Raw genomic sequence first — 12,349 nt, forward strand, 5'->3', positions numbered from 1 at the left:
TGGTGGTCACTTTCATTTGGGGGAGGGGAGCAATCAAACTTTGGGAAAGTACTGTATTACCTACCAACTGGAAGATGCCTCATGTCCAGTGCTTCCAGAGCTAAATGTGGATCTAGTACAGTGTCGCGGGTGATGTATTTTCTCCCAAACCATATCAGCAGGTGAATATGGTACTCTAAATAATTGCTATAGGTGAGAATGCGTGTCGTGGTGTCATGGTGCCGTGTGATGGAGTACTGTCTAGGACGTGTGTATTCCCATAGCCCCAGTGGTACTCTCAGCATCCATTAAAATCCTGAAAGCACTAACTAAAGATGAATGTGTCTACAATGTGTTAAATATTTTTTCAAAGTTAATCATATTTGTATTTAAAAAAAAAAACTAAAAATGAGAAGATGATGAAGATTTGGAAGTATGTATGGATTTATTCATATATTTAATAAATAAATATTTCCGCCGGTGCCTAAGAGCAATTCCGCATGAATGGTTTGCTTCCCGGCGGTGGGCGGAGCTTTGGGCGGCGCTTCTGACGAATTGAGAGCATCCCTCAGTGACGACATGAGCTGTCTCGCGCCGGCTCTCCTCCGCGCGTGGGCACGCAGTGCGAGAGGGCGGGAGAGAGAGAGAGAGAGGGAGAGAGAATTCCGTATAAAAAAGAGCTGCCGGTACTCTCTCTGGCTCAGTGTCTCTGTGTCAGACTGCAGCGCCTCTCTTCTCTACTCTTCTCCTCCTCTTCCTTCTCACAGCTGAAGTTTTCTCTGTCACGCCGTCGTTTGTCTCAGAGTGGGAAATAAATTCCTGTCCATGGTTGTGACTGGAACCTCCAAAATGTCCCGAGCCGACGAGGTGCACCGCATAACGGAGAATGTCTACAAGGTGAGTGTGTGTGTGTGTGTGTGTGTGTGAGAGAGAGAGAGAGAGAGAGAGCGTGCGCCCGCGCGAAAGACAGAGACGGAGCGCGCGAGAGAGTGAGCTCTGTCCAGTTTTTGGGGACATCTGTTCATAAACGCAATAACCCCCCATGGTGAGCGTTGTTTGTAGTGTTTATTATGTTTTGTGAAAACAGAACCTGTTACTCTTGGTCTCTACTGCAGTGAAGGCTTGTCCATTCATGTAGTTTATAACTCACCTTTTAGCCAACTCACTATTTTTTTCTGGACACTTGGTCACTTTTTTCTATAACCTAACCTACTGCCATAAACTGAAAGGCTGTTAACAGGACACCTGGGTCGGTGAATCATCTTCGACTCATCCCAGACACTCCAGGCAGGTGTTTCTGTTGGGATCTGAGAGCTTTGTTGTTTCAGTGTAGCAATGAAGGAAACAATGTCTGTTTAATAGAAACCCACTTGCCAAGTGCCTTCAAAATGCTGCGTCTGACCTAATGAGGCATGTTAGTGCAATCCTGTGGACATCTGTGTAGGGACTTAAGTATCAGGGCTATTAAATCCTGTACATGAGGCTTATTTCGTCTGAGGGGGATGGAAGTGTAGATGCGGATTCGATAAGGTTCACGCTTGTGGCGGTCAGCCGGGAATGAAGCGTTGATGAGTTTGCTCTGGACTCACTTCTGTAACAATTAACTGTCTTAGAACAGAGGAAGAGCTGTCCTCTTCTTCTTAAGATCCACTTGGCTAATATGCCAGAACTGGTTAAAGGTGCAGTTTGTAATCTTTAAAATTGTTTCTAGGTCTGCTAAAATTACATCATTTATAAAGACAACTTTACATAACTGTGATTTGCATCACTGCAGTGCAGTAGATTTTGCTAGCTTCTTCTTCTTCTTCAATCTGTGGGTGTTGAAATTGATCTCTGCCCTCATGTGAGACATGACTAGTCAGCATCGCTTCTCTTCCTTAACACATAGCTCACACAGCAGTTATAAGAGAGTTTGTGGGGCTAGAGTGGTAGGAAAGGGAAAGCTTGTCAATGTATTGAACTTGTAATTGCAATTTGCCTCACAAGCAGCAGGGGGCTCTGAAATCACTTACGGCTTCTTTAAGATACTTGAAACGATAAGTTGCACTGGCACATTTAATGTCAACTGTACTGAACTGTTAAAGTTCAGAGAAAAAAAAAAACAGTTTAGATTTTGTGGCTAGAAGTGGAAGGTAAAGTTCTTGTGAAACACAGAGCCGCCAAACGAATGATGGAAAGCTTTGAAAACTTCTTTTATTTCTCTCTGTACACAATGACAACTTTTTCTGCAGACTCGAAATATAAAGTTCGGTACTGCTGATGTCTATTTCTGCTTCTACTGCCAAGAAAGCCTTGTGTAATCAATCAGTGTGAAGCAACCCTAACTAACCAGGAGGGATCCCAGTGCATCTGAAGCTATTTTTCCCTGTCAGATGTAATTAAGTCTCTTTCGCAAATAAAAAAAATCATCATAAACCTTTTAGAAGTCTACTTAAACAGCATGCTCCCTGTAGACACTGCTGACGGACACCAACAACGCCCTACTGTAACGACTGATCAGTAGCGTTGGGGGAACGATTGAACTGTGCAGGATGTAACTCGGTATCGTTATTTCGCCAGCCTGCGGTGAACTCTAGAGATTATTGGAAAGAAGCAGTGCCAGCTGAGCTAATGAGTCCATGCCGAAGGAATGGCCGTGTGTCGTGTGGACTGGAGGTGGTCAGGGGATTGTTTTATTTCTGTTTATTGTTTGTCTCTCTCAGCTTTATAGCTCTGTAGCAAGGACACAGTGTAGATCTGTTTAGAAGTGAAGGGTTGCCGCCTTGACCCTTGGTCCGGCGCCGGATTTGGAAGAGACAGAGTCTGGCAGTGCCAGTTGGAGACAACAAGGACACAGCAACGAGATAATTGATGCCACATGACCTGAGGATGGAGGCAGAATGCTTCATTTGCTCACTTCAGGCTGCCAGTCGGAATGAGCTGGCGCAAAGGGCTTTGGCTTCTCATCTCTCGCTGCCTCGCTTCTGCAGACTAATGAGTGAAATTTATGTGTGTGTGTGTGTGTTTGTATTTGTGTATTACCGAACCATTTGTGTGCAATCTGTTGCTGAACCAAATACAGACTGAACGATATCATGTGACCATTGTGTTTCGTGTGGTACATGTTGTGGTCCTGGGTAGGAGAATAATATCAAGATTTGTGTAAAGTGTGTGTGTGTATGAGAGAGTGAGAGGTTTGGCCTGGCAGCTGCTTAGTAATCTCACAGTTCCCCCTGAGCGTTAAGCCTCCTGTCTGTGCTCACGAGTGACTCAGCCTGCATCTGCCAGCGTGAGTTGGTGGAGTCTTGTGGTCTGCGAGTGTGCATGTGTGTATGGATCCATCTTAACCGATGTCCCACAGCATGTAGGCAGCATCTCGATCTCTCATGGGCGTGAGTGGGGGTGTGTAATCGTATATGTATTTTCTCATTTGTGTTGAACTCAATAAAAATCTCTTTTGCATTGTCAATCCCTGCTAATCTTATCCCTTTAAGACGGATTGTCTCACTTGTTTGCCGCAAGGACCGAATCAAGGTCTTTGGTGTCCAACACGTCTTTCCTGCTATATTACCAGAGGCACTGTTCTTGACATGATTGATGATGTGCAGTACAAATGCAAAGCATCACATTCAAGGACAATGAGCATGAAAAAGTGCGTCCAATGTAAGCAAGATAAGGTATATTTAACCCAGGCAGGTCGGACTTGCTCAAAGAATTCTACAGTAAACATGCCGCTGATGTAGTGTATGTAGTGTAAGTTACACTCAGGAGGTCTGTATACGTTCCGGTTCAAAAGTAAACACAGTCTGCATGTGACACGAGTTCAGGATTTTTTTTCTCTTCCTGTTACCTATGAGCATGTACAGGATGGCTAGTATCGGTAGAGCTGGTTTGGGGACTGTTTTAACACAAGTGTCAAAGCTTATGAAGGATTTCTGTGTATTTCTCAGAGTTATGCATAGGCTTGATCAGTACATATTTTATTTACACACTTATTTCATCTCTTAATCTTCTAGGAAAATCACTGTTTTTAGACAAAACTCAGCTATGATATGGAGGAGGATACTGTGGGTGATGATAGATCGACCTGACTTTCCACAGATTTATAATTTTTTTTTATAATATTTATAATATTTTTGGTTCTTGGTGCACTATAGATATAATCCCATCAGGAGCTGTGGTGGTTGATATGGAATAAGCTAGATGAGATCATCTTTGTTGTTTCACCGAGGTATGTGGGCCAAAAGAATGTGGCATGTTTTGGATGTCACTTACATGCTATCTGGGAACAGCACCATGACAGATAAAGTCATGCATAAATTAGTATCGTGAGGCGTTATATGTATTAGCATTGTTACGTTTGCGATCGGTCTGATAAGAACATCGAGTACAGGGTCACCGAAAGTGGCTTTCAAAACCTTCCCCAGAGAAAAGAGCTAAATCAGGCACCATGCTAGCCCACTTTTCTGCAAACCCTGCTACTAACAGATGGTAGCGTTGTAATTTTGGCACTGGTGATGTGTGTTGTTTATTTGTTCAGGCTCTTGCAGGATTTAGTCACATGCACTCATAGTAGACTATACGCCCAATCTGTCCCAGTATACGTGTGTATACTCTAGTTGTTCACCCATGCCAAACTTTCCACTCCGGAATGTTTAGTCAGTCAGCGCTTTACAAGAACAAAAGTTTTTGCAGTGGTTTACTTTTTGAAAACTCTGAAAGTCCTCTAGCATCTACAGCATATCCTGTTGGTTTAAATGGCACCACGCCCAGAGATATGTCACCCTCTAACCAGACCCACAACATTTCCCTCATCCTTTACATGCTTGTAATCATTCATAGTTATCAACCCTTAGGTTTGTGTTTATACAGAGGCATGTTATTTAAATATTTACAATAATATTTTTCTCTTTTTTTTTTGGCATCATAGAGCAGTTTATTCCTGAACTTTCCACTCAGAATATATTTTTTTATTATTAAATAATATAATAATATAATTAAATCATACAATAACAATAATTTGTAATGGTGGGTTGTGATTTTGGTGGGTAAATGTAAAAATGTTGATGGTTTCAGTCATGTTTCCTGGACTCTATGTTTGAGAACAATGGTTTTAAATGATGTTGGTTTGAAATTCATATTAATTCGTGAATATGAAGGCAGTTTTCCCAATGAGCAGCCACATTATTCATGGATTATTAAAATGAATGTAGAACATCATTATTAGAAGCTCTGTAAAAAGGCTGCATTTGTGCAAATGATACAGCCATCAGTGGTTTATGTCTTATACTCTGTTGATTTTTATTGAGACCAGCTACATTTGTGAAGATTTGCAATGCATGTGAACGTGTGTTTGTGTATCATTGTCATTGTACACATTGTGTTCTTCCCATATCCCTGTATCTTTGTGGTAAACCAACTGGAGGAGACATTAAACAGAGACACGTACTCTGTTTGTACTTTTTAAGTTCCTTTCCAGCAGGCTACCACTAAAGTCCCAGCGTTCACCCTCTACAGTAGCTTGTTTTGCACCCACTTAATACAAATCTGTCTCTAGGATCAGATTTAGAACAGCGTAGCCTTTGTCTTAAGCCAAAGCTTCTCATTTGTCTTTGTGGTGACATTTTGGCTCAAATGTTTCTAGTCTGTGAACTAATGTGCTCCTTTGGCAGCCATATTGGAACTAATTTGGTGCAAAGAGGGAACTGTGATGAGATTAATCTCTCCACTGCTGCACTGTTTAAAATTGCAGATTGGCAGGACAAGCTGCCAGGGCAATCAAGGTCAGAGAGGAGGGATGTGAGAGATGAGACTGGCAGAGGATGAGAGAAAGTTATTGTGGCTAGTCTCAGATGGAGGGTTGAACTAAAGGAATTAGAAGGATGGAGGAGGAAATATCTATCCTCCCTGTGCATCCTTGTCCAGATTTGTGCAGGAGAATAGTGCATGGCTATAATAGGATTTTTACTGATGGAAGGAGTAGGAAGATGGATTTGGTATGTTTTGATAGATTTGCAAGCGCTTGCAGGGTGCATGAGGCTACGCAAAGGCATTTAGTCTCTGATCTTGCAGCAGGATTTGAACACTCTTCAATTTTTAGAATTAGACATGTGCATGTGCTTGTATGCGCCTTCTCACTCAGACTGATTCACACAAACCGCTGTCGGTTTTCTCTGAATGGATCGCCGTGTTCCTTCGGATGGGGTTCCTCTGCTGTCTCACATTCTGATAACGAACAGTCGCTCCCAATGGCTCCATCCGAACACCCCTCCGGCTGGGCGGACTTGGTTCAGCCTGAACGTGCCGAGAATGCGAATAAACTGCAGCAGAGAAAGAGAGGACTGCGGGGGAATTCCGACACGGCCAAATATGGGCATGGAAGTCTTCTTCTTCACCTCACTGAGGTGGGAGTCATGCTGGCGCAGTCGTGCGGAGGCGGCACACACTCTCGCAGCAGATATGAACTCATCTGAAATGTAAATGGACATCTTTTGTGCCTTATGGAACAAAAAATGTTCCAGTACAATATCTAAAGTAGTACATTGTCAGGTAAAGCATCAGTGATTCAGTGATACAAGGGTTCTAGTAAACTTTAATACATAAAGGTCTAATAAATAGTAACACACAAATGTTAATGTAAATAATAATAGTAATAATATTTATTATAATATAATACTAATACTAATAACAATAGATTCAGCTTTTTCAATATTTAGGCCACATGCCAGAAGTAATCTACATCGTTTGAGTAAATGTAAGGATGTTCGAAATGATCGCTTTTATATACAGCTCTGATACCTGATACTCATCCAATTTCAGCCACCTCGCAGTGACCACACCGACTCTCTGATGTGACTTGGCAGCAGAAGCTATCAGAGATTCAACAACTTATAGTACGTTCTGTTTGCATTAAAGGTCTGTGACCTCAGACGTACCGCAAAAGAAATGATTCATCCTATCATTAGGAGATCATATCCCACAGCCATTTCTAGATAGGAGCCAAGGAAGCAAAATTGCTTGTTTTCTGTGGGTGAGAGGGATGGTATCACTGTCTCTTCCTTGTCAATCACAGTGACACTAGCCAATCATGGGAGCCTGTGAGATCATATTTGTGGAAGAACTGATTAGGCATGAGCAGAAGTTTGAAAGGATGAACTTGCCTGGCTTGATGTCTTGAAGGAAGCCTGTGTTAGCCTTTACTCCTCTGTGTTTGGTAGATGGGCAGAACAAGGTGTTGGGTTAGAATGATTGAACTGATTCCAGTGCGGTTGAGGGTAAAGAATCCTCGACTGCATCAGTCGCTCGGACGCTTGACCTTTAAAACACTGTCGAGTTAATTGTAATTTAACGTATTGAAGTAGCTGATAAAGATTTATTGTGAAAGCTCATGTCATTTTACCTACTGCATTATGGATTAGTTTTCCTGAATGACTGTCATTTGATCTTATCACACACTCAAATACAAAAGGCAAGTGTAGCCCCGATCTGATCTTTGAGAGAGTGTTCCTTTTTGTATGAATTTTAGATCTTTTTTTTTTCTCTTCATGTCAGTCATGCAAGAACATAACACAGGATGTGCCGCTTGACTCCAGTTCTCTCAAGAGTACGATTTGTCATCAGCCGTGTATCTGTCGAGCCAAATCCTGGATTTCTTGCACTCTAGCTCTTCACGCTTCCGTGTGCTTCGCAGATTATTTTTCTGGCTTCCTCCGTCTTTTAGGTACGCACGCTTCATCAGTCGGCTGCCAGCAGCCAGTGTTGTCAGGCTGATTATCACAGCTGGAAAAAAAGGCTCAGCTGAGCTTCTTTTTGTGGAATGGCCTATAGATTACATTACCGATGAGAAGCTGAGACGAGGGTGGCGCTGTGGCGCAGCAGGTAGTGATGCTGCTTCAGGCTCATGTTTGCCTGTGTGGAGTTTCTCATGGTTTTCCCATGGTAGAAAGGGTTTCCTCTCACTCCTAGCTAGTTTAGTTTCCTCCTACATTATGTGTGTGAGTGAGTGCATCCATTTTGTAGGCTTTGTGATGGATTGTTTCTCTTTTTTTTTCTTTTTACTGGATTTCTTATCCTTTGGTAGTTATAGCTGTAGATTTTAACCATGTATTTTTTATTATTGGCATGTACACCGATCAGGCATAATATTATGAGCACTGAGAGGTGAAGTGAATAACGCTGATTATCTCCTCATCATGGCACCTGTTAGTGGGTGGGATATATTAGGCAGCAAGTGAACATTTTGTTCTCAAAGTTGATGTTAGAAGCAGGAAAAATGGGCAAGGGTAAGGATTTGAGCGAGTTTGATGAAGGGCCAAATTGTGATGGCTAGACCACTGGATCAGAGCATCTCCAAAACCGCAGCTCTTGTGGGGTGTTCCCGGTCTGCAGTGGTCAGTATCTATCAAAAGTGGTCCAAGGCAACAGGGTCATGGGCGGTCAAGGCTCATTGATGCATGTGAGGAGCTAAGGCTGGCCCCTTTTACAAAAGGGTAAACAACACAATATTAGGCAGGTGGTTATAATGTTATGCCTGGTCAGTGTATATAGCTGTTTCTGTTCTCCTCTCTCAGGGGAATGTGCTTTTTTAAGAGCTTCTTGAAATTTAACCTGTGTGTGTGTGTGAGAGGTTAGATGTCTGTTACGTTTCCACTTTCAGAACTTATTTCATCAGTTAATAATTTTTTTGTCAAATTCTCTTTCACAAAATAGCATTTTTACTGATGCATTTAAGAAAACAAATCATTCTAAACTGATTATGGAAATGGTGCAAACAAGATATTTAGATATTTCAATTATATTTCCTTCACTCTGTTTGGATGGATTTTGGAATATTAAGCTATGGCTATGAGTCAAACTGTGCATAAAAACACAGAAAAACGAGCTAATGGTAATGAGCTAAACTTCTATTAGGACTTTTTTATAAACATCTTGCTGAATCCACTGCTGCACAGTCTACACATCACACACTTTCGTAGGAGGCTCTCTCTCTCTCTCTCATACATTTTTTTGTTTTGTTTTGTTTTGTTTTCTCAGAAGTGCAACAGTAGGAGGCATTGAACCAGCTTAGCTCACCATCAGCTTCACTTCACATAACATCTCAAGTGGAGCGTTTGATGTTCACACACTCATGCTCTCATTAACCTTTCCTTACAGTTGTGGTGCGTAAAGCTTTGTTACCCCGCAGCTTTATCGGAATTGTTTCCTTCTCCTTTGCTTTAGTCCTGAATTCCTCTGATACAAAGTGCCTTGCAGTGTCTTTTCACAATGAGTACTTTTCCCCCCGTTTGTGGCTGATCCTGCCAAGCCACAGAAAAGCCTGTGAAATGAGGACACCACCACTTGTTAGGGGAAAAGGTCATACTTTATTCCGTGAGCGGCAGATGTTCAAGAAGGAGATTATTCCGATTATTCAGGACATACAAGCGGTATGCGGAGGGGGTTTCTATCACAAGGGTTTTAGAAGGAACAAATGGACTCGAAAGGGCAGCTGTGAACGTGGGATCGGGTGAGTCAGCGTGGGAGCGTGGTTCACCACGCAACCTGGTGCCTCCTCACTCCATCCTCAGCAGCCCCTCTGTGTGTGAGTGCCCACCTCTGAATGTGAGTGTGTATGTGAATCATCAAGGACTTCTGCAGCCTCATTCAGAGACTGCAGGGATCATGGGTACAAACTTAAAATTTAGGTTCCTCGGAATAATTTGTTAATGATGTTAATTAAAGCAAATGCATCTTGATGATGAAGTGACATCTGAAGAGTACCTTCTGGTATAAGAGCTGAGGTTATAAAACAAGGGATTTGTCCTATTCCTGTCTTATATCATATTCGTAACTTTAACATGACATGACATTTTAATAAACTTGATTATTTAGTACACTTAGAAATAAAGTAATGTCTGTCAAGGATATCTAGTATAACAAGAATATGGAATTAGTATACTTTAAAACTTTCTTTAGTATAAACTTAACTGAAACAATTCTCATTCACAATGGCGGCAGGGCAAGCAGCAAAGCCACTTGAGGGGATTGATGGAGAAACACTTGAAGGGGAAAGGGGAAGAGGAAAAATAACAATGCATCATCACTCTAGTTATTTCTGTCCGGTTAAAGAGCTTTCACAGTGTTTCTATAATGAACAACCATCTTACCACACAATGCTTGGATTGTTTATTTGTCTAAGGATCCTATTATATTCTCTGTTTTAGTGATTGATTGTGAGAGTGACTCTTCCTCTCTGTGGATGGTTCTCTATGTGTGTTGAATGCCTGTGTGTTTACCAAAGCCTCTGTTTCTTCCTTCCAGTCCATCATGGAGCAGTTTAACCCCTGCTTGAGGAACTTTGTAGCCATGGGGAAGACATACGAGAAGGCTCTTTCCAGTGAGTACACTGACACCAAATTTCTATTATCCAGTCACGTGTTTTCTCTCTCAGGTATTTATCCAGCTTGCTTGGTCAGTTGCAATTGTAGAAGCTGAAACCATAAAGGGAATGGTGAGCATATAAAGTACACACTCTTTGGTTTGCTGAATTCTTGAGAAGCTCAGCAGGTGAGGATATAATCATGGAGCATCATCACAAAACGTGATTTTCCTCGAGCTTATTTTTGGACAATGCTGTTTACATGTTCTAAATGTACTATATGTTTAAATATGTCTTCTTGTGTGTGGGGACTTTTGGCTTCCTCTGTCGTATTGATATCGTCATGAAATGTTTCCACGTCAAAATCCATCTGCACCCCCTGGCATCCCTCTCACCCATGCATGGCTTCATTAACCATCGCGTCAGTTTGTCTGATGGACTCCGTGTTTTTTGTTTTGGGTCTGTGTGAATGGACGACGGTTTGTACGTGGACGCGGCGCAGTCATTGCGAAGCAGGCATCACCACATTGGATGCTGGGAAACAGGGAAGGCAAAGTGGAACATGGAGCAGGCAGAAGTAGGCCAGGCTGAGATGTGAGAGTTAGCGCAGTTTCATAGAACGGAAGGAAAAAAGGGAACAGTGCACTTGAGTATCCAGGACAAGCATAGCTGAAACCTGCAAGAAGTACAAGGACAAGCAGTCCCCCCCCCCTTTCTTAATCAGGTCATGTCAGGTGCATTTCTTGTTAGTGATACTAAATATAGGGATATCGTATAAATCGTAGCATAATCACAGCATAACATCTGTCATGATTGTTAAATAACTGTTAAAAGTAATATTTAATAGTGTAAAAGTCTGACTAATGGGAAGACAGTTTGATTGTTCAGCATGTATAGTATTTACTGTTTATAAACTTCAGACCCCATAAATAAAGGTTTAAATTAAAAGTTCTGATATGAATCTATAATCAGCACTATGTACCCAGTTTAGTTATAATCTAGTTTGTGGAAATGCACTACACTTCAACCGGCAGCTGTAGAAGATGTGTGTGTGTGTGTGTGTGTGTGTGTGTGTGTGTGTGTGTACCCATGCAGCCCGATGAGTTAAAAATAGTCCAAAAGCCCAGAGTGGGAATTGCTTTCCATCATGCCAGCCCTGCCTGGGCCGGTGCCACTGTGGGTTGAAGGATCTCTTCACTGGAATAGTAAATATAGCAAATCTCCCAGACTGAGAACAGAAATCCTGTACCAATACACCAGCGCAGATGGGCTCTCTCAGAGTATTTTTAAAAGACTGAAAAGAATGTCATGTAAATCAGTTTCTCTATGGGTTCAAATGGGATTATCAGAAAGTTAATGAGGTTTTTCAGCATTTTCCCAGCTGTTTTTACACCTGATCCATCTCATCTGCTAATTTTCTGAGTTTTTTTTTTTTTTTTTTTTAATCAGACTGATACGTGAAGGGTAGTGGGCTTTCAAGATTGGGACTGAGGCATATTGGGAATGTCTGTTTTAGATTTTAGATCAGCCGCTTTGCACACTAGACCTGGGCGATGTATCGTTGCTGGTTGCTTTGATTTGAGCAGCTGCCATTAACCCTTTGTGCTTCTGCATCTGGCATTCTGACTGAGGAAAATGGTAGAAGTGGAATACATCATTGGACGTAGTGTGATATTGGGGACTGAAGAAGTCCCGGTGGTCACTTTTTAAAGCCAATTCATTTGTTTTTTTGGCGAAAGTCTCTCCACTGTGAGCTCTGTTCATAATCCACTTTTTTTTTTTCCAGAGCCCCCTCCCTAGCTCTCTCTTCACCAAATAGGCTTTCCACTTGGAGTAATGGAGCAAAAAATTGCCCCCCCCACCTTGTTTTCAGCCCCTAATCTCCCCTGAACCAGGACACGCTTGTCATGGCCTTGCATCAGCACTGGATGATGAGTCTTTGCAGTCATACCTGGCTGAAGCAGGAGCTTGCGTACGCTACATCTTCACTCGCCATTTCATATCGTGCTATAGCTTATGCTGCACTGCAAAATC

At 42.1% G+C, this 12,349-nt stretch overlaps 1 protein-coding gene across 7 annotated transcripts in view; it reads left to right on the forward strand.

Moving 5' to 3' along the window:
• The first annotated feature begins 605 nt into the window (after positions 1 to 605).
• baiap2b (BAR/IMD domain containing adaptor protein 2b) overlaps positions 606 to 12,349 on the forward strand; it is a 65,321-nt gene continuing 53,577 nt past the window's right edge. For 4 of the 7 annotated variants that reach the window (XM_058406896.1, XM_058406895.1, XM_058406899.1 and 1 more), the window contains exons 1-2: positions 607 to 876; positions 10,258 to 10,333. In XM_058406896.1, the coding sequence (XP_058262879.1) occupies positions 805 to 876; positions 10,258 to 10,333 (148 nt within the window). In that variant the 5' untranslated portion in view covers positions 607 to 804. Of the gene's footprint in view, positions 877 to 10,257; positions 10,334 to 12,349 lie in introns of all 7 variants that reach the window. The other 3 variants (XM_058406893.1, XM_058406898.1, XM_058406894.1) reach the window with 2 other exon arrangements.

This window comes from Hemibagrus wyckioides, linkage group LG13 (genome assembly GCF_019097595.1).
Source record: "Hemibagrus wyckioides isolate EC202008001 linkage group LG13, SWU_Hwy_1.0, whole genome shotgun sequence".
Taxonomy (NCBI): domain Eukaryota; kingdom Metazoa; phylum Chordata; class Actinopteri; order Siluriformes; family Bagridae; genus Hemibagrus; species Hemibagrus wyckioides.